Raw genomic sequence first — 21,723 nt, 5'->3', positions numbered from 1 at the left:
ATCAACTGCTCTTCCAGAGGTCCTGAGTTCAATTCCCAGCAACCACATGATGGCTCACAACCATCTGTAATGAGATCTGGCTCCCTCTTCTGTGCACATAATAAATAAATAAATCTTTTTAAGTTTCTAGGTCTGACTTCCTTGCTGTATATGACAGTATATGAGCTGCCCCCCCCCAAACAGAAGGGGCCCATTGTTTTTATTTCTTTAATGGGGGAAAATCATACCGGAGAGCAGCTTCACTGAGTGATCGAGTGGGTTTGAACCATTAGCCAATCCTGGTGCACAGGTGTGCAGTTAGAGCAACAGCCACTTGGGGGCAGAGGCAGGAGCATGGCTTGAACCTTGAGCCCGTGAGTTTGAGACCAGCCTGAGCAAAGAGAGGCTTGGGTAGAGGAATGCCTCCTTCCGGGAGGGAGGGGTCAGGGTTTCAATCTCGGGACCACCCCTCCTCGCCGCGATGCAGGAAGCCCCTGTGCTCAGCCATCATTGGCGTCTGCCTTCCACGAACTGCCACCTCCCTGCCAGGCTTAGAGATTGCTCATTAACTCATGTTCTTGTCCCACTTGTTCTCAGAGGCAGGAAGCCCAAAGCCACGACCTCCATAGGACTGAATCTGAGGGAAGCCATTTTGTGGTTATGCCGCTCAGTTGCTCACCATGGTGCTTCTCACCTGCCTGACCGAGCACGGGACAGTTAACTGCTTCTCAGAAAAACAAGTCAGTGGCCCGAGGGAGCCACTCCAAGGGCTCCAGCAGCGCAGCGTGCTGCAAAGATAGGGATGTATGTAAGTGTCGGCAGAGTGCCTGGATAGCAGTACTCCCAGGCAAAGCAGTCCACACAAGCTCCAGGCAGGTCTGTCCCCTCGTGGATTAGCACAGAGAATGGTCCCCCGGAAAACCAGGTCCTCCGACATTGTGTTGGAGTGGAGGCACGCGGGCATCCCAGTGCTGAGTGCTGGTGGCTTTACTCAGGGAGACTTGAGTTTTCCTTCTCCAAGGGCAGAGGAAGGATGTAGTACAGACACTGGCAGGAAACCCTTATTGGGCAGTGAGCCATTGCTCCGGTTTGATGGGGCAACTGGGGAGGAAGCCACGCTAGGCCCCTTGGTCCTTCATCATCTGAACAATAGCAGAGGACCAGGAAGCCTGGGAGGGGGCACTGTGCGTGCGTGCGTGCGTGTGTGCGTGTGTGCGTGTGTGTGTGTGTGTGTGTGTGTGTGTATGTGCGTGTGTGTGCGTGTGCAGTCCGCTCTGCCTTCCTTGCTCATCTGGCACAGCAGGATGCCGCAGCTGAGAAGCCCCCTGGCCTGGTGTGAGTGCAAGTGGGGAGCTAACTTAAGTGTTGGCAAGAGGAGGTGGGGCTGGAACTCTGAGGCAATGACTCTGGCCAGTCGAGTGTATGCAGAGAAGGGGAGATGGGGGCAGGTTATACCATGCTTTGCATTGTGTGTGTGTGTGTGTGTGTGTGTGTGTGTGTGTGTGTGTGTGTGTGTGTGTCCCTGTGTGTGTGTGGGTGGGTGTGTAAAATACTGGACTGTTGCCAGGTTCCCAGAAATGCATTTTGCTTATAGCCAGTTTACATTAGTAAACAAAATGTTCCAAGGCCTTACTTAAGGCGTGGCTCTGTAATGCTGCCTGTGCTGGAGCCCACCAGAAGCACTGCCTGAGGAGAGCCTGAAATGAGGGGTCTCCTGGTCAGCAGCTGCATGCAGGTGCCACCGGGTACAGGAGTCTGGCATTGGAACTGCACGTGGAGCTCGCGACATCCAATGCCGCACAAGGGGTCGCTCCGTAGCGCTGCCCCTGACTGTGGAGGTCAAGGAAGATTGTGCTGCGCCTCTCTGTCCAGAGCAGCTCTAAATTTAACCCAGAGCTGCCTTCCATGGGCACATGTGCTAGCGACTGCATGGGCTGTCTGGACAGATGAGGATAATGGCTGGAGTGAATTAGCAAGTCTGGGGAGGAGAGCCTATCAGCAGAACGACAAATTTAGGATCTTTGAAGACATCTGGTCAGCAGTGCCACAGCCTGTGACTGACAGGGATTATAATGGAAAGCCCTTAGTTCAGGGTTTCTGGAGCTTCACCCCATCCCTAGCCAGACTGCAATCTGCCCCAGCCGCTCCCAGAAGAACAATGGAGGCATCGAGGCCCCTCATTTTTTACCTCTGTTTAGGAGTCTAAGGCCTCAGCTTTTCCTCTATACTCAGCTCCCCTATGTGTTTTCTAACCAAGAACATGTGAGGCTGACTGCTGCGTCCCTGGTCATTGGCTAGAAGGCGATCTAGCTTGCCAAGTGCTGGCCAGTGGCCCCGGTGCTAGCCAAGGGTTTCTCCCCTGCACTTCCCTGTCTGAGCTCTCTCAGGAGCTCCCCTCAGCTACCCAGGGAGGTTTGCACCCCACTCCCATGATTCCTGTTTGCAGGCTTTGTTCCCAGCCCCCATGCAAAGGGAGGAAGATGGGTTGTTGGTGTGATGGCGAATGTAGTCTTGGGATGCTGACTTCCTCTCTGCATTTCCCGTCCTCCTTGAAGGGCGGACTTCTTTTACCGCCTATGCCTGAACAGGGGAAGCTGCTCTGCCACAGACCCAGAGAGATACAGCTAAGCAATTGTGGGCTCAATGCAGGTAACTCATCATGGGCAGAAACTTAAAAATACATAGCCCAAACAAGCCATTTCTTCTTAAGTATTTGTCATAGCACTGGAATGCTACCACATATAATTGACGGAGCTACCACCTGTCATTGTTCTCGGTGCTCTCCAAAGCAACCAGCTCTCAGAACCCATCTCCAATTCTTTTCTGCAGACTCAGGCAGCTGGATAAGCATGGCCAGGCCACAGCCCAGCAGCTGGTGCAGTTGCTCAACAAGCAGAATCAGCTTCTCCTGGAGCGACAGAACCTGTCAGAGGAGGTGGACCGTCTGCGGGCCCAGGTAGGGTGGGAGGACGTAGGAGATGAGCTGCAGCCCAAGGACCGAGTACCCCAGTGCAGAGTGGGAGTGCACACAGGGACCAGGATAGGCTAAGTTCAGGCCAGGACCATGCGAGCGCACACACAAAGCCCACTCTAGCTCCAGGATAGGGTGGCCTAGTGCAGCGTGGCAGCGCACATGAACCCTCTCCTTCCCCTTTTCTAGGCTGCACGGTTACAGCCCCAAACCCCTGCTGATCACATGGGTCAAGTCATAAGCTGGGAGGGAGGGGCTGCCAATTGGAATGAGCATGGAAAAGTGTGACCCAGGCTTGTCTCCCATCAGCCTTAGGCACATGGATCACCCAGTCATACCTAAGGCAGCCACACCATGCAGTGGGGAAGACAGAGAAAGTGGGGGTGGGGGACAGCAGTGGTCAGGCCCAGCATGTGGAGGAGACAGCTGCGGACTGTCCCTGAGGACTGGAGGTCTTTAACAGTCGAAGGAAGAGGTGTTCCCAGAAGGGAAGGTCTTGTGAATAGAATCAGATGTCCTATCCTAATTCAGTAAATTCAGTAACAATGGGTCTGGGGGTGGGGAACGACGGCAGGAAGCCTAGACATTCACTCTGCCAGTTAAGCAAGCCAGCAAGATTGATATTATTGTCTCCATTTTGCAGATAGGGAAACTGAGGCTCAAACAAGCATATTCAGCTAGCAAATAGGGGCACAGCAAATGGAATCTAAGTCTGACTCCAGAGCCCAAGCTGTTCCCTTCAGGTTAGATAATGGCGGAAGAGTCCAGGTGAGTTGGATGGATGGCACAAAACCACTGTTCTTCAACAGCTTCTCCTTGCACCAGAGAGGGTTTTTTGTTTGTTGTTTTTGCCCCATCAAGCAATTTAAGACCAAGAGCTGGCTGCTAGACTTGTGGGTGGCTCCTGCCTTTAATTGGAGCACCCAGGTACTCTGAGAGGCCTCTAAGGAACTTCGAGTGCCAAGTGCTTGCTATGATTAGTGGGAAGCATTTAGAAATGAAAGGATGAAAGACTGTTCTCATTCTCCATTCAAAATGACCTGGAGCTGATAATCCTGACCTGCCTTGAACCTCAGCCTGCTCAGTTCCTCTATAAATTGCTTGGAGTTCACAGCTGTGAAGGAGCCAAATTGGACACCAGGCAGAGGGCATTGGCAATGAGTAGAAATATGGCCTGGAGGGCTCGAGGGTCATAGGCCGGCAGGAGCTCACCATGCACTGACAACTGTCTAGAATGTGTGTAAACACAGAGAGAGGGGAGGACGAGATATTCTGGTGATCCCTGACACTCCTGGGCATGTCTGAAAGCAGGACCCATGGGCCTCCATTTACAAGCTGTTGGGATAAATGGAAAGAAAGCCATAAAGGACATCTTAGTTTGGTGTGAGAGCCAGGAACAGCTCTATTGGAAGACCTTGAGCAGGTCACCCAGGGCTCTCGGAGCTTTTGTCCTCATGGGCACCATGGGAATCAGGGGAGCTGGGCGACAAGGGCAGTGGTATACTCATCGGGACCTCGGGGACTTAGCAGGCTGAAGTATCCCATACTCGAGGTCACCCTCTCTCCTTCTGGAGGAGGTCCTAGAGAGCCAGCAGTGACAGGACCATTTGATGTGCCCAGTGCAGAGTCCCATCTCTCAGCCAAGGAGCCTGATTCTGGTCATAACCCAGGTCTGTGGGCAGATCTGAGGGAGATCTGGCTAATCCAAGTCCAAAGTCAACAAAGCCCCCTTTATTGACTGGGCCTCCATCACCTGTGATGGAGGACTGGGATCCATGGTGAACGAACCTGTCCCTCTGTGGACTTTGGGCCTCCTCTCATATGAGGGGTGCTTTCTTTCTCACCTGCCTTCACCTGCACACACAGATCTTAACATGGAACAGAGATGTTTAGAAGCTGTTTCCTGGACCTTAAAAGCCTGAGAATTGCCAGATTCATTGCAGGATTTGCACAGAATGCATTAAAAAAAAAAATATTACAGGAAAAAGCCTTTCTTCCCTTACCAGTGACAACAGAATGACTTGTCTGCCCCTTGCTCTCCGATACTGGTCTATCTGGAGCATTTCTGAAGGGGCTTCTTATACTGAAATTCTATCTTAGGAGTTACTTTTAAGATGACCAAGATGCAAGAAATTTGGCAGAGATAATGTTGGCTCCCAGTAGCAAATGCTGGGAACAGTTCGAGAGGCCAGTCTGGTTCTACAAGCTGTGCTCGGTCTCTAAACCCAGAGTCTGCTCTTCTGGCACAAGTGTTGCACTGGTCCCTGTGTGCTGGCACTCGGGGGCCTCTGTGAGGCATTTTGGTCTTGAAATAAACATGAATTATAATAAACTGAGTTTTTAAAGGAACCCTTGAAGTAAGAAGGCCAAAGTTTGACTGACTAACTGGTAGGGGACTGGTTCCTGGGTGCCCTGGAGGGGACAGCTGTGCCTTACCCTGTTCTCATCTGGACTGTGGGGCATCTGAGGCTTACAGCGCCTGTGTGTGCAGTGTGGCCATGGTGAGGGTGAAGGCTTCCATTTTCTCAGCCTGGATGAATTAAGCATAATCGCTTAATTTTGCATGTCCAACTCTGAAAATCTGTCTGCTCAGTACCCAAAAGAGAATGAGCATTTTCTGACCAGACAGCTGCTTGGGAGCTTAGTCACGTCCCCCAGATTGGCTCTACGTCCTAAGTCCTGGCCTATGCAGAGGAGGAAGGGTGGGCTCCAACAGGAAATGCCTTGTTTCTAAGCCTTGATTATTCTAAATGGCTTCTGTTTAGATTTTGAGTCACACACAGCCTCATGCCCATGGAGGAAACCGGTCCTGGTTGTGACCATGTGCCAATGCCACTTGCGGCTGGAGAGCTTACACGGCTGCTGTGTGGCAGGGAAGTCACTGTCCAGAGTGCAGGATGATCCTCTAGCTGGTCTGCAGTGTGCTCCGAACGCAGGAGTGACTGGAAATGGTGGCTCTCAACTTCCTGACTCACACTGAAAGGAACTTTTAGAAACGGGCCTCTAGACGGCCATCAAATGATTGCCTGTGTGGGCATGACCATACTAGCTTAATCTTTTTATCATGGCTGTAGCCTGAGCTCTCTCTCACAGCCTGATTCTCATGTGAGGCTGGACCAGCTACCCATTCTCTCTCCTTGGCAGACTTGCCTGGCTGGGGAGGCCAAAATGCCATAGTAGTAGTGTGGAGATAGCTTGCAGGTGAGGGTGATGGGGCCTAGGGGTACTAGACAAGGCTTGACAGCTTGGAGCAGGGTCAGGGGTCAGCAGCCCAAGCCCAGAAACTCTAGCATCTGGCCAGGAAGGGTGGAGGCAGCTGGTGAGGAAATCCGAGTCTGTCCTTGGGTCTGGGAGACGGAAGGAAACACAAATGGTCTGTCTACTTGGAGGGCTGTTCCCCATCAAGATGAGTTTGGGAGTTACTGGGTAGTGACTCTGCTTTCAGCTGCCTGGCATCCACCAATAGCTGTCACCCTGCGCAGGCTGCCTGTTGAGTCCTCAGCATTCAGGCTGGGGAGGGATTCCCTGAGTCCCTTCTTCGGAATCACTCACAGTTTAGAAAACAGTCGGAAGCTGCCGTGTCAGGGGCTCATCTCTTGGCCCTATGACTTTTAAGCATTCTTGGCAGCAAATGCACTTTCTAATTTGATTTAAAGTTGTGCAGGGATCCAGCAGCCATATGTGATTATATTCAAGATCTTCGACATTATCTCATTCCACCAGAGGACTCGGTGAATAGAGCTGAAAACAAGCAGGAGGGAGATGCTGGGGAGGAGAGGCCTGCTTGTAACCAGCAGACACAGGATGGAGGCTAGGGATGGGCGGCTCAAGTGACCGTCTCCCAGACATCCTGGCTACGAGGGAGCTGGCAGCCCAAGTGTGGACCTAGAGGTGGTCACTCTTAATCTGTCCTTCCTGAACCCAGGGGCCTTGCCTAGTGCACTTCAGGGCCCACACACAGTGAACTACCTGTAAGACAGATGGTGTCTTATGACGAGAACAGAAAATACACTAAATAAAATAAATTACAAAGCCTCCTCTGAAACCAGGATTTTTTGGAAAGAGTTCTAAATAGATGAAAACAAACAATTTGATTTCAACCAAATTGTTGTTTTTTTGTTTTTATCCTGATTTTCACCCGAATTGTCAGTCTCAAAAATAAACACTGATACATTCCCAGAAAATATTTTTCAAATAAAAACTGACTCTGTTAAAGTTTGCCCTGATTCTTTCAAAACTGTGTACAAGACACTGTCAACCAAAGTGACTTGCAGATTTTTTGAAATCAACTTGAACATATGCAGCTAAGATGTCATTAACTCCCTGCTGCTGGGTGTTTTAGAGAATGACATAAGACCCCAGGCTGCACTTCTAACACAAGGGTCTGCAAATCTCACAGAGACTTCCCCAAGCATCTGAAACAGCACGCACTTAGCGTAGTTGTTCATCTAGGCGCCGTGTGTGTCCTTAGTCCTGGAAAGTACACCAGGCTCCATCGAAGGAAGGCAGGCCTGTTCGAACGGCTCCTTTTGTCCAAAAGTGCATACTTCCAGAATAGGAATCGTGGATGGAAAATGTTAAATTTTATATTGCTTCTGATGCATTTGCTCCTCTTATTGCTTTCTGAGTTAGACATTACATTTTGCAATATAAATTCACAATCGAGTTTTTAAAGGGAGCTAAATATTTTAATCCAATTAGACAAGTGAACAAAACACTGAATATTACATGCTGTGGAGATAAGTAGTTCTTGCCTTTAAAAGACTGTAATCCCGTCACATTGCAACCCCAAATGTCAATGTTGTCTTCATTTTTAACGCTTTCAAACATGAGGCAACCAGAGGCTCCACTCCCTGCTGTTGGTGACACTGTCTGTCCTTTGGGAATTCTGAAAATTTATTTCCCATGGAAATACGACTCACATAAAACAGACACCTGCCCCCGTGCAGAGCAAGTGCTTAGGAACCAGCGGACACTTGACCCTGAAGAGCTCTGGTGATAAATGGCTCTCTTAGAAGAGACCCTGCGCACCCTCCTACAAGAGTGCAGGCATGCCTGGCCTGCACACAGCTGCCTCCATCATGTGGGAGTTCGACCTTGTCCACAGAGGTGCAGCCTCTTCAGCCTCTGCTTTGTCCTTGCTCTGGCTTCTGCAGAGGGGGCAGAGCCAGGCCATCAGTGGAAGGGAGACACAGCCGTCTTCAGAAGCCCACACAGGTGGCTAGCAAGGAGTCACTGATGCTCTATGGTGACTTCTGACTTCCTGCCTTGGTGGTTCCTGGCAGAAGCTCTGGCCTGTGATGGGGAGACTGCTCTAGGAACTGGGGGCACTGCTGAAATGTGAGCTTGGTGAATATTACTGCTTGCTAAGCGAGGTGGCCTTCACTTCCATAACCCACTGATGACACATGGCACACAGAGTACTGTTTGCTCTGTCTGGGTCGATCTATTCTGGATTGCCACCCATATTGCACTTCTAATGCTGCTGTGCCAGCCTCTCAGTTCTTCATGCATTCAAAGCAGGCCTGGAGAATCATGGTAGAAACTGTCCTTGGAGACCACATGCCTAGGTTCAGATCTCAGCTCTGCACCTCAAGTACAGGGTAGGTCCCATTTGGAGTCCAGTCCAGGTACTACTAAAGTTCACATAGTTATTGTCAACATCACAATAGGATCATGGGGCCACTACAGAGAATTCATTTCATATCCTCCCAGGCAGATGGAGGATTATAACCCAAGGAATATGTGATGTGATAGCAAATCAGAGTCCATGAGTATTCCGTAGCACCATAACAAAAGGCAAGCCACAAAGAGGAGCCTGGGGCTTGGGTACTTCTGTCGTCTCAGTACAAGCTTGAAGGACCACTGAGAAAATGGTCACCCTTTTAAAAGTACATGCCCACTGCCAGAGGCACATAGACAAAGAGTGTCTGGGGACATGGCCACATAGGATAACGAGCACAGAGAAAGCCAGAAAGAGTGAGGGGCTATAGGATCTGGCATCAAAAGGCCGAGAGGCCTGTGGGCCAGTCTATCTCAAGAGAAAGGAAAGGAAAGAAGTGGAAATGGCAGCCTGAATCTATCCCAACAGCAGGAAGGGCTGGGGACCCCAAAGCATGGTCAACTGGGCAACAGTTTGGGTCACCCCATGCAACTCTCTTCTTAAGCTCCAAGCCTAAAGTAAACGTGAGAAATAAATTAGGCACAAAACCCAAGGTTTTGGGGAAAGGCTGTGGTAGGAGTTAAAAGTGACAAGAAGCATGTGGGTCAGGAGCATCGGGCTACAGCCAGAAAAATCAAAGGGCTGTCTCTTCTACTCCCAGGGCAGACACAGATCCAGGGGGGCCACACCAGGGGTCATGGTAACGGGGGAGTGGCAGGAGGGGAGATGGCTGTCCCAGGCTCATTCCCTAGACACACATCTTCTCTTCTGGACTGAGACCACCAAGGCTGTGGTGTTGAGGACAGAAATACACATCAGTAACACCCCTGACAAGTAAGTGACAGCAGATACACGAGAGTGATGGTGACTCACGGTTCTGTCTCTGGGTGACTGTGCACAGTTGAGGCAGCCTTGAGAGCCGTCACTCCAGGAGACAGTGTAGCAGGGACGCACTGAGGGCCAGTGCAGCGCTGAAAGATGTGCCGTGGCAGTAAGGATGCAGGGGGTCTGTCTGCCCACACTCACGCCTGACACTGAGGAGAGGGACAGCCCCTTGACTCCAGGAGCAGGGGACTGCATGGGTTCCTGTCCTGCCTCAGAAGAGCAGGTCAAGAATCAACAGGGAGCCCAGTAATCGCTAGATGACCTTGGAGCCACAGGCACTCAAAGACAGAAATGCACTTCCTGGAGCTGGGTTACTAAAGACCCTGCCGCAAGCTCCCCTCTGCCACTGGAGTCTCTGCCACTGTCTGCACTCAAGCGGGGATTTTGTGCCCAAGTGCGTTCACTTCTGTCTTCTGAAACGTGCCTACCATGGTTTGTGCTGATTCTTGTTCAATCACCCACTTTCTTGGGTTAGAAGACCAGTGTCTAGGGACCCAGGATACCAGGCAGCCTGTCCTGTCTGGTTATCCTCAGAGCACTGGGGAGGGCGTCCCAGCAAGTCACTCTCAGGACCAGGATCTGCTTGCTCAGTGAGGGCTGGTGTCAGCTCTACTGGAGCCTCTGTCTGCTGATTACAGTTGGTGGCAGGCTTTGAAGACTGACAGAAGTTCCAAGAGCCCCTCTGGAAGAGTCTGGGAACAGAGCTCCCATGAGTTCCGACAGGCTCCTCATCTTTAACCTTAGGCTGTCCTGCACTGGCCTTGTCTTTTGCCACAGCCCCATCTGCATTCCTGGTGTGGAAACCATTCTGCTTACTTAATAGTTAATTAAAATTCACTACCATACTACTCATACATGGTAACGTGTACCTGAAAGGTACACATGACCTTTTCCAGGGAAGGAGAGAGGGAGTGAGGGAGGGAGGAGGGAGGAGGGAGGGAGGAAAGGAGGAAGGGAGGGAGGAGAAAGGAGGAAGGAGGGAGGGAGGGAGGAAGGAAGGAAGGAAGGAAGGAAGAAGGAAGGAAGGAAGGAAGAAGGAAGGAGAGAACATAGAAGAGCATTTCCAATATGACTCACTTGGGCTCCCAACTCAGAAGTCCCCAACACATAATCACGGCTTCCACCAGGCGAGCCCTCCCTTGGATTCTAGCTCTAGTTACTGAAGCTGGGCAGGCCCTGGCCTGTGCTCCATCCTCTTGGCCCAGTGGAAACTGCAGCTCCAGGACCACCACAGACAGTCCTCCTCAGCCTCCCACAGCACTGTAGCTGGTCGTCTTCCACTGAAGGCACCGCAGAACTAGGGAGACATCTGATAGACCTAGTGTGGCAGGAACTTGTGTGCAAGGTCAGTGTAGTCGTCGGGGAATGGGGTCCAGCATTTTCCCAACCCTTTTCTCCCCCATACCAGTAAGTGCAAAATCTTAGAAAGGAACCTCAGTACCGTGGGTCCCACCTTCCAGCATGTGGGTGGAATGTCAGTATGTCAAACTGCATCTAGATATGTTCAAGAAGCTGCAGGGCACAGAGGCTCCTCTGGGTTTTCCATACAGACACTGGCTGACGTCCTCATTCTTCCCTACCTTAAAGCTCACTGTAACGTCAGATCCATTCTCTAACCAATAGCTGGACACACTGTCATCATGTCCACTGTCCTCAGGGAGAGGTACACACAGGCCTGGAGTACAGGCTGCTTTCAGAAGGAAACCATTGGAGATACACAGCCTGACACTCAGACACAAAAAGGGCTTGCTTTGGTCTCCGCAGGCAAGGGGTGAGGCAAACTTTCAATACAGTTGGCTACATGTGGTTCCCACACTTTTAGCAACAGAAACCTTTTCTCCACAACTTCAGTAATTACAGCTGACCAAACTAGCAAATGAGAAAACAAATACCCATGATCTATTTAAACTTACTTTTTATTATCATTTTTTTTCCAGTTACCCAGCATGCCACAATCTGATTGCTGACCTGGATGAAACAGAGTGAAATAAATGATTTACAAAGAGATATTTACATTCATCTGATTTGTACTTAATGTGCCACAGTGCACCGAAACCTCCCCAGGGAGACACCACCTGGGACTGCAGGGGGGCTGGTCCTCATGCCATGGTTCTGTCCCTGGGCTACAGACAGGGAGTGCTTCAGCATGAACTGGCTTGGGCTAGTTGGAGTGTGTGCTCAAAACAGCATCAAGTCACTGATTTATGTTGTCTCTACTCTAGAGTACGTACGGGATTAATAAAATGACCTCTCTAAAGACTTGAGTTGTTCTGTTTCCTTTTCATTTTGTAGCAGTGACAAACAAAACACACAAAGGCACATGTTTGAGTCAGCCAAAGTGCACTGAAGACCACTTCTGCTGCTGCCGGCCACTGTCCTCCCCTTTGTGAGACAGACTATGTGTACCCTTAGCCAGCATCCAGTATTTACCATTGAACTGTATGTACTCAGGAAGCACTCTGCATTATCCTTTCCGTTCTCTGAACAACACAAAACAGCCCCCTCCCCCCAAAAAAAGGCATCTTTGGCTCGATGGTGTCAGATTTTAGTCTTCAATAGCAGTATTTGAGAGGAGCCTAAAAACAAATGTATGTGAAATTAGAAAATTTACTTAACAGTATATCAAATATCTGTACACAGATCATATTTTTAGTCTAAAATAGTATTTTTACTATACAGTCAAGCCCTCAAATGCTTTAAAGGAATACAAATGGACACTGGAAGGTCTGGGGTGTAGCTCAGTGGTAGAACATTTGCCCAACATGTGTGAGGCCCTGGGTTCCTTCCCCAGCACCACAAAAAAAAAAAAAAAAAAAAAAAAAAAAAAGCCTGGATGCTGAGATGGTCATGGGGTCTGAGGGTGGAATGAGACACTAAGGGCAAGCAAGGCTGTGTGGGACAAGCCCAACCTCATCTCCTTTCCCAGCCAGCAAGCTAGCAGCCCAGGGCTCTCAGCAGAGGACTGGTTTCTCCAAGCTCAGCCCGCCCCTCACAATCATGCAGGCCAAGGAGGTGGTGGTGGTGACAGCACACAGGCCGTCCTCATCTCCGGGGCATGTCAAAGGTGCAAGCCTCAGACAGAACTCCTATTGAGTCACAAGGTTCTGCTTTCATCAAATATGCTAGACGTAAAGCTGTCACATATTTTAACTGTCCTCACTTCTAGTTTATGTATACCATGAATAAATTATACAATATTCTAAAAATAGCACCTATAAAGAGTTATAGAGGTCACTTTATTTCAGCCTTCTGGATCTGTCAACCCCAGTTGATTTTCAGGACAGCACATGTAAGAATGTCCCCAAATTTGGCTGTGAGAAATACACATGCATGTCTGATAAACTGGTCCCAAAAGTCATGCCTCTCTGCTGAAATCACAAGAGCAAAGCCAAATTCTACAATTGTAGCTTATGAGGTAAAATCAGAAATACGCCCCATCCAAAATGAGTCAATGTAATTCAGACATTCTAGCCATTGATTACTCATGCCTAAGTTATAAACTGCCATGAAGGGTTAAAGATACACTTGCAAAGGTAGTGTGTGGAGCAGTATGTTATCAGGAAGACATCAGTGATACGCTACATTCCTTGAGAATCCTGGGTCCACACCATTTCTTAGTAAGACCTTTAGGGTCTGCACCATATTCTGTCTCTGGCATCCTAGCAGATGGGCCTTGAAGCCTAGTGCTCTGGCCAGTGACTCCACTCCTAGCCCTTCATCAGTTTGTATGAGCATGCTATTGGCATTTTGCTTATGTAAAAATAACCCCTTAGGTGTTTTTAATCTAAGAGGAATTTACCTATTTTCCTGTCACACCGTCATACAGGGTTGTTTAATTCCAGCTGTGGCCATAATCATTTTTTTCCAGAAAAGAACAAAATGTCGTTTTCTGAAGTTCCAGAGCCATATCCAACAACAACAACAGAGAAGCAGCAGATTGACACAGGGCTTTATTTAAGCTGTCTGGACGAAGGAAGGAATGTGTGTCCCTGCCAGGTGCCTGTGAAATACTAAGGGTGTACAGTGTACAGAGCCAGTTTTTTGTAGTTATTTTATACCCTATGGGTCAGATATGTAAGGAAAGGGACGTCTGTAGTATGACCAGCAGTGACAATGATACAGCATCTAAGTTCATAGCTGTGTCTGTTCCACACCCTTAACCAGATGACCAGATCTTGCATGGATCTAGCAGAACTAGGAAGTTAAAAGAGGTCACAAACTACAAGTCTACAGGGAGGTGACTCGATGACCAATTCAGAGGCTTCTTTTTATTTCAATAAATACTTTACATTTCATGCTTGCCTGTAATGCACTGCCAGGAGCAAGCTAAGGGAACTGTGATGTGGACAGTACAGACAGTAGCAGCAAAGTGTGTACACTGAGGTGTGGTAGAGACCCTGCAGTCAGTGAGGAAAGGAGAAGCATGTGGTCCCTGTGAGAACAGTCAGCTCAGAGAAGCTCGAGGTTAGGTGTGAGAAATGGAAACAATACTGGAATAATGCTATGTCAGAAAGCAAAGCTGTGAGCAACCCAGCCAGCAGTCTGAGCAGAAGTGGCCAGTTTCCTCCAAGACAGCCCTACATGACCACAAGAGGTCAAGCTGGAGTTGGGAGGAGCTGGAGTCACAAAGCCAGGACTGCATCTGGACATAATGATTCCAGGGTACAGGCCACTTCAGTGGCCTGAACCCCAAGCTTAGGTACAGGAATCTCTTCCCCACACCTCTTCTGTTCGACTTCTGCCATTTAACTGACATCTGGGATCGCAAGGGAAAAAAGTCTGGAAATCAAAGCCAAGAATATGCCTGCTGTGACACTCAGGGAGCCTTGGGATGGAAAGAGAAAGCCCTGGAATGGCTGGGGACCAAAGGCCAGGTGTGAGGATAGCCAGCCGGAGGCACTGTCAGTGTCCCTCATTAATCTTTAGAAAGTATCCTTGGCCAAGGTCATGAAGTCACCTTAAGACTTGGTGAGGAGAGACAGAACAAAAGAAGCTGTGTGCTTAGTGTACAGGTCTGCTCCCTCTGAGGGATAGATGCTCTGACATCAGCCAAGCTCAGCTTGCTTTTCTTCCTCTCACATTTCTTTCTTACAGAGTGGATGCAAGATAACTTAAAGGACATACCATCAAATCTACTTTCCTGCCAATGTGAAATATTCAACATAATTCTAAGTAGGAAAAAAGAAGACTACAGATGTAAAAATGAACATCTGTTTACTTTAACTTCCTACTCCACACTAAAGATAAACTCACTCACGTAGAAACATGAAAAATTAGGACAAACTCTATGTCTGAATCCGTCTTAGCTGCCTTAGTAAATACCCTTTAAACCCCAGCAGTCCCAGCGGCCAGCCACTGCCAGCAGCGGCTCTGCTTCCCCAAGTCTGAGCCTAGAGGCTAAGACATCTGCATGAGAACATGACTTCCTACTCAAAAAGACAATGCAGGAACACTACTATGCCACGCTGCAGTCTTCCATTTGGGAGCTGTCAGTTAGTGACTAGACTAATACATCTCCATGATCACTCCTTGGAGCACACGCCCTCCTGCTTGCTGCAAGAAAGGCTTTGATCCTTGGACTTCATAGTCTGCTTTGGAAAGTGTCAGCTCCTAGCACCAAAGGGTTTAATCTGAAGATCATCATTAATGAAGGAGAAAGATGAGGTTTGCATACATGTCCCCTCTCAGTGAGAAATGTTTGGGATTGGGAGACATGAATATGTACAGAAAACGAAAAGCTAGAGGTGTTTTGTTTTGTTGTTTTCCCTGATGGCTTGATTCAGTAATGAATGTACCTTGATAAGAATAAACACACCAGCTTCTTGTCCTTTGCTTCCTATTGTGTAAATATTTGTGATGTGTTCATTTTGCCAAGTAAAGTGCATTTCTTATCATTTGGGTCTCAGCTTTCTCCATTACCTTATGCCAGGCTATACTCACACATCCACTCAAGTGAGCAACCATCAACATCCATTTGCTCCACCAACCCCTTGGCATTGGGGATTTTCTCATTTCGGCACCAAGGGGTTAAATTACAGCACCTCTTCTTCCAAAGCCAGATTCTAACCAACAGATACAATTCCAGAGCCTTACCAATTTTCATACAAAGGAGAAAAAGTGCATGATTCTAATGGGTGTGTACATTCCTTGCACACGGTTCAAAAGAAACCGCAGTCAGTGTCCTGTGAGTTGGAACTGCGTTTGTTAACATGACAATACAATTCTTATCACTAAAAATGAATACTACTGTAATAGAAACAAAATCATAAAAGGACATTCAAAGTTTTAACATCTGAGAAAAAGCTAATTCACCTATAACTGAAAGGAAAACTTCAAAACTGGTAAGGCAAACACCTGTTCACCTTGGTGTATAGATTTTGGCGACAGCAGGGTCATTATACTGTCTACATTCTTCAGCCATCAGAGGTGATAAATATCAAGGGAAAAGGTTGCCAAGCCCAGGGGAAAAATACTCTCTGGTACAATGTAGATCCTAAGACCCTCTAGGTGACTCTGCACCTTCAGTACTTGGTGAAGTCTGGGTGTCCGTGGGCGACACTGGGCTTCCTCCACAACATCCAGCAGGAATTAAAAATCATGTGTATCTCATCAGCCCTTCAGTCCTCTCAATGCTTCCTAAGGAATCCAGGCAAATATCAGTGACACACACTTTATGCACTGACCAGACATGCGGTGCTAATCTTACATACGCACGCCACCACCCCTCAACAACTGCTTGTTCAGAAATAGAAACTAACTCTTCTTAGTCTAATTAGTTCCTGATGCATCTTCTAGAAAGGTAAAAATGTACCTAGAATCAGTGTGTCTCAATTAGCCTTCACTGCTAGGGAAGAACAGAAACTGAAAGATGACAACTGATGCACAATGAACGATACAATGGGCTCGTGACTCCCAGATTGTAAAATTACTTCTGAAAATTGCTATAATAGTAAGACAGTAGCAGCAACAGCATGAGACCTTAGACTGAGATACAATTTCATGCAAAAACAAAAACTGGAGTGTCTGTGTATATGTTTTCATGTGGGTGAAAGGTGGTGCGGGGGAAGACCCTTGGCTGGTCAGGGATGTCAGAAGTGCCCCTGCTATCTGTAAGAGCGAGGACTGGTGGAGATGTCCAGGAATCATTCTCAGTGACAGAACTCTAAGATGACAGTGTAGAAACAGAACGAAAGAGACTTATTCTCGCCCACTTGCAGAGTAGGAGAACTGAGGGAAATGTGGCCGCCGCTCGTTGTCCATGCAGTCCATGCCGTCTTCATCATCTGTGGGCAGCAAACAGCTATTGTCACTTACAGTCGCAGGATTAGCTCTCGACTACACGCTATCGGGACAATAAATCATAGGAACTTCGGCAAAACTTAGTTCACTTTTTCAAGACAAACTGTGATTTCTAAATGCACATGATCTACAAAGAAATAATCTTATAAAATCATCTTTAAAACATTAAAATTTCAAGATCCAATAATTATAAGAAAAATGTTATTAAAAAGACAGAATTCTACTTTCAAGAATTATGTATTTCAGAGATACATGAAGTTCTAAATTTTAAGTCATTGAATTCTACAGAATCCATTAGGTCTTCAAAGGGCTTGTATTTTTCTTTCTTTCTGGTGACCTAGTAAGACTGCAAACTAATCTTCATAAGTAATATTAGTCAATATCTACCACCAATGAACTCACTCTTCTCAATTATCCTGTGATAAAACTTTAAACTAGAATAAAGAGAACGAGATAAAAGAAGAAACACAAAGGGCAGCATTCGAGTCTTATTTCATCAGGAAAACGAGGGATCTGAAAGACATGGGGAAAGGGAGCCTGCACGAACCTGACCCTCTCTCTATCTCTATTCTCCAGTATGTAAAGGAGGGAGGGAAGGAGGGAGGGAGGGAGGAACTTATGTGAAACACAGCAATGCAAGTATCCTCAGAGTCTAGAAGAAGCCTCAGATTCCCTGTATGCTGCTTTAGACTGGGCTCTTTAGTTTCTCGTCAGTCTGATATAAGCTAAAGTCATTTGGAAGGAGGAAACCTTCACTGATAAAATGCTTACATCAGATTTACATAGGATGGTTCAACCCACGCTGGATGATGTCACCCCTGGGCTGGTGGTCCTCGGTTATATAAAAAAGAAAGTTGAGCAAGCCATGGGGAGCTATCCAGGAAGCAGTTTCTCCATGGCCTCAGCATCAGTACCTACCTCCAGGTTCTTTCCTTAAGCCCCTTTCCTAACTTTCTTTGATGATGGACTGTGATCAGGACACGTAAGCCAAATAAACTGCTTTTGGTCATGGTTTTCATCATAGCAATATAAACAAATTAAAGCACTGGTTGTGAGCCCCCTACCCCACCCCACCCCGTGTAGAACTGAACCCAGGTCCCCTATAAGAGAAGCAAGTGCTCTTAATTACTGGGACATCATCTCTCTCCAGTCTTATAACCATTTTTTTCCCCAAAATATTTCCATTTCCTCAAATCCATTAAAAAGGGATTATTTCCATTCTTTTTGTTGCCCAGCCTTCCTAAGGAGCATTGATTTCATGTAGTAACAGCAACAACAGAGGCTATACTGCACCCCAGAAAAGGCTTTGCTTTTATCTGAAAAATCAACTTTTGTATTGTTTCTTTGCTTTTTTTTTTCCTTCCTATATTCCTTCTTAATGAACAGGGACCTCAGAAGTGAAACCAAACTGGCATTAACCTAAATTTTTCAGCTCAAATGTACCATGAACAACTGCTGTAGCAGGTAGAAACACATCACATACAGTTTGTGTAGGACATTCCACAAATCCCCTCTGCAAACAGCTGGGCAGCAATCCTAGGTAGAGGGAAATCTGCCTCCTTAGAAAAGATGGGTTCAGCCAGGCCGTGGTGGCGCATGCCTTTAATCCCAGCATTCGGAAGGCAGAGGCAGGCGGATCTCTGTGAGTTTGAGGCCAGCCTGGTCTACAAAGCGAGTTCCAGGACAGGCTCCAAAAGCTACACAGAGAAATTCTGTCTTGAAAAACAAAACAAAACAAAAAGAAAATATGAGTTCAGAACCAAGCCAATTACATGCATCTTCTAGATCAAATTCTTCAGCTGTTTGAAAGCTGGGAGGGGTTGGCGGTATCCATTGTTGAGTCACATAGCATAAAATCTTGATAAAATAGTCAGCTTAAGTCATATTGTTGCAATTCTGACATGTGCCAATCACATCTGAGAAAGTTTTCCTCACTAAAAGCTTTGTTCTTCTGAGTGTTTCTGCATAGCAAACCTGCAACAAGATCCAGACACTACGTGTGACAAAAGACTGTGTTCTTCTACTCCAGATGACAGGACTGCCCTGGCTCCTGGCTGAAACCAGACCTTGTCCCAAGCCCAGAAGGGCTTTACATGGCAGGTGTTGGTCTTGCCTGGAGAGGGAGGGAATACTGCTGGGTACCCCCAGAGAATGAAGACAGTCTCCACTGTCACTTGAGTAACACATTCTGCAATTGTGACTAGGAACCAATCTGAATCCACAGTCTGGCTGTGAGGCCCCCACTCCAGCTCTTGTCTGCTCCATCAGGATTGATCACAATTAGGCTGGTTCTTTGACTATGCCCAACTGAGACAGGATGGCAGCAGCTCCCTGGCACCTGTGATGCCCTGGCAGGGGGCTGCAGTGAACGGAGCTGGGGGACATGGCACCTGGTCAATGTATGTGAACCTCTTCCTACTCTGGAGGACCTTGCAGACACAGTGACAGCAATAACGAACATGCACTACACTGAAACGCTCAACCCTACAGTTTTGCATCTCAATCTCTGCATCCAAGCAGCTTCAGGCACTTGCTTTTCTCAGAACATTTAACAAATGTAATTAGACAGTAGCAAAAGTGACCAGATCGCTCTCAAAGAAATGTTCCTTTTCTGTGAGAGGAAAGCATAGGACCATTGATGGATGTAATGAAAGACAACACATTCTAAAATCTGTTCCATTAATTAACACCAGTTAGGACAATCTGGCACATTGCTGCAGCTGTTTGTAGAAAATGGAACATTTTGCTTTCTTTCTTAACTGCTGATTTATTCTTAAAAAATAATTAAGACTTCTTTTGATTTACAAAACCAAGGTGGCAAGTGGGAAGACAACTGTTAACAAATGGCATTTCTACGGACTTCTGAACCAAATCTGGGTGTGTGAGCTGTAACAAGGCCACCAGGAAAAAAAAAAAACAACAACAACAACAAAAAAGCCCTACTCTGTAATGATGGTTTATTGCCTCTTTTCTCTTCCCATAATGGAAACCTAGGATTTATGGACTGACAAAGTTAAAGCTCTTGCCTTGGCCCTTAGAACCAAGAACTTCAGTTAATAGCCACTGGGACCCCTCCCCTCCAACAGAAGCCCAGACGGAGAGAGGCTTGGCCATCCTCTCACTTGCCTTTCCATCCTAGAGATCCTGAATGAGGCGAGGGGGGGCCGAGTTGTATGCTCTCCCTAACCCTAGTCTATGGCATACCTCGTGAGGCATGGACTGTACTGGCTGGGCACTTGTTACTGTACTATCTAGGACCAGCAGCAGAGCAAAGCCATACTCCACTTCTGAGGCCCACAGAAGTCAGATTCCCACAGACTAATACCACCCACCTTGGAAATTATGCTAACCTAAGGGCTTTCTGTACAGCCCCCTCTCCCTAGAAATGAACCCATCATTCTTCAACACTGAGGCTTAATGCAACATGGCCAACTCTTGTTGATTAGTGGAGGTGAGGAAAGTGGTGAAAGTTAAATTCTAGAAGCAGAGCATATAAAGCATCTTATCTTCAACATTTCAGCATCATTTCAGAGGTTTTGAGAACTGAGAAATCAACATACACATTCTCATCAGGAGAGCAGCCGTAAGTGAACAGTTACAAATATGAAGACAGGATCAGTTAAGATGTCCTGGTCCTTGACTCCTGAGGTAAGTTAATCATGAAACAGTGCCTGACTAAGCACACTAATATCTTTAATAGCTTCTAGTATCACTTGGTTGAGACTCTGTAGACTTTTAAACTGTTTTTGCTACTGTTTATTTAGTCTTACATTTTCTCATGCTCATTCCACTCAAGGATTTATTAAATTGGACCTATCCCTCACTTCTCATGTAGATCATAAGGACCAGTTCATCAGGTCACTCAAGCTTGGAGTCATCTAGAGACTTTAAGAGCTGGCTTGTCAGGCACACTCCAGAGAAACGCATGCTCTGGAGATTATTCCAGAATCCCTGGACTTCCTTGTGAAGGAGATAGTTGAGGCACCACATCTCAGAACTAGTAAGTGGCAGAGACAAGACACAAAGCAGGCTCCCCAGCTTGGAGTCCATGTTTTCACAGTTTCTATCTTGCAAACTTGGCTTTAACTTTTAACTTTCTGAAGTAAACTATCTACTCATGCCTCTTCATTTCCAAGCCCTACCTATTTCTATTTTTTCCCCAAAATCACATATTCAGCTGTCTTAAAAATAATCCTCAAATGCCAAAACATGTTTAAGAAAAGAACCATCTTGAAAAGGACAGAGACATGTCATGAATGAAGCTTGGCGTTAAGGCCTAGGCATGTTACTTCTAGATTCAGGAAGTTGAGGGATAAGGATCCTCTGAGTTACAGACCAGGCTAGGCTTGTGAGAGTTCCTCCAACCCACTTTCCAAAAAGACACTAAGATCTTCCTATCCCAATGTAGACTTTGGATGCCAACTGGGAGGAAAGGAAGCCCAGATATTCATCCAAAGGCAACTGCACTGTGCTAAGAGCAGGACCTTTTCCTGACCCGAACTGTCCCAGGCTCTAGTCACATTTTATGTTCACTCGTTTAATAAATACTTAACAAGTATCTATCCTGGGACCTGTGACAGTCATTAAGTTATGAGATCCTTTCAGTAATATTATGTTACACTGACAAAAATAGAAAACAAATTAACAAGAAAAATAGCAAATAAAGGCATCATCAACACAGATGCATTACAGTAGAATGGAGCTTGTTAAGAGTACAATATTCCTCAGGCTCGGACACCAAAGGTGGTTCTCTGGGAAAGAATGTGTACTGAATGGGTATGTATACTGAAAAAAGAAGTCAGTAGAGAGCTTTACTCTAGGGAATGATGGTGTACAAACAAACAACCATAGATCCAAATGGCAGAGTCCAGCAAGAACTCAGCGTAGGCACTTCTCTTGGTTTGCTCAATTACTCACTGGTGTTTCC

The 21,723-nt window shown here is 47.1% G+C and overlaps 2 protein-coding genes across 9 annotated transcripts in view; one reads left to right on the top strand and one right to left on the bottom strand.

Annotated features, from left to right (window-relative positions):
• Sdccag8 (SHH signaling and ciliogenesis regulator SDCCAG8) overlaps positions 1 to 14,342 on the top strand; it is a 204,989-nt gene extending 190,647 nt beyond the window's left edge. For 3 of the 5 annotated variants that reach the window (XR_005092993.1, XR_005092992.1, XR_003734112.2), the window contains 3 exons: positions 2,809 to 2,935; positions 3,594 to 3,718; positions 11,435 to 11,721. Coding sequence is in view for 2 of the 5 variants with exons in the window: in XM_028865520.1 (XP_028721353.1) it covers positions 2,809 to 2,935; positions 11,435 to 11,464 (157 nt within the window). In the remaining 3 variants the exon portion in view is untranslated. Of the gene's footprint in view, positions 1 to 2,808; positions 2,936 to 3,593; positions 3,719 to 11,434 lie in introns of all 5 variants that reach the window. The other 2 variants (XM_028865520.1, XM_037211197.1) reach the window with 2 other exon arrangements.
• Positions 14,343 to 16,517: 2,175 nt separating this feature from the next.
• The window catches only part of Akt3 (AKT serine/threonine kinase 3), a 244,883-nt gene continuing 239,677 nt past the window's right edge, over positions 16,518 to 21,723 (bottom strand). For all 4 annotated transcript variants that reach the window (XM_028865526.2, XM_028865528.2, XM_028865530.2 and 1 more), the window contains one exon: positions 16,518 to 16,780. In XM_028865526.2, coding sequence (XP_028721359.1) covers positions 16,695 to 16,780 — 86 coding nt within the window. In that variant the 3' untranslated portion in view covers positions 16,518 to 16,694. The remainder of the gene's footprint in view (positions 16,781 to 21,723) is intronic.

The sequence above is a fragment of the Peromyscus leucopus genome, chromosome 15 (assembly GCF_004664715.2).
Source record: "Peromyscus leucopus breed LL Stock chromosome 15, UCI_PerLeu_2.1, whole genome shotgun sequence".
NCBI classification, from domain to species: domain Eukaryota; kingdom Metazoa; phylum Chordata; class Mammalia; order Rodentia; family Cricetidae; genus Peromyscus; species Peromyscus leucopus.
This window is presented reverse-complemented; position numbering and strand designations above follow the sequence as displayed.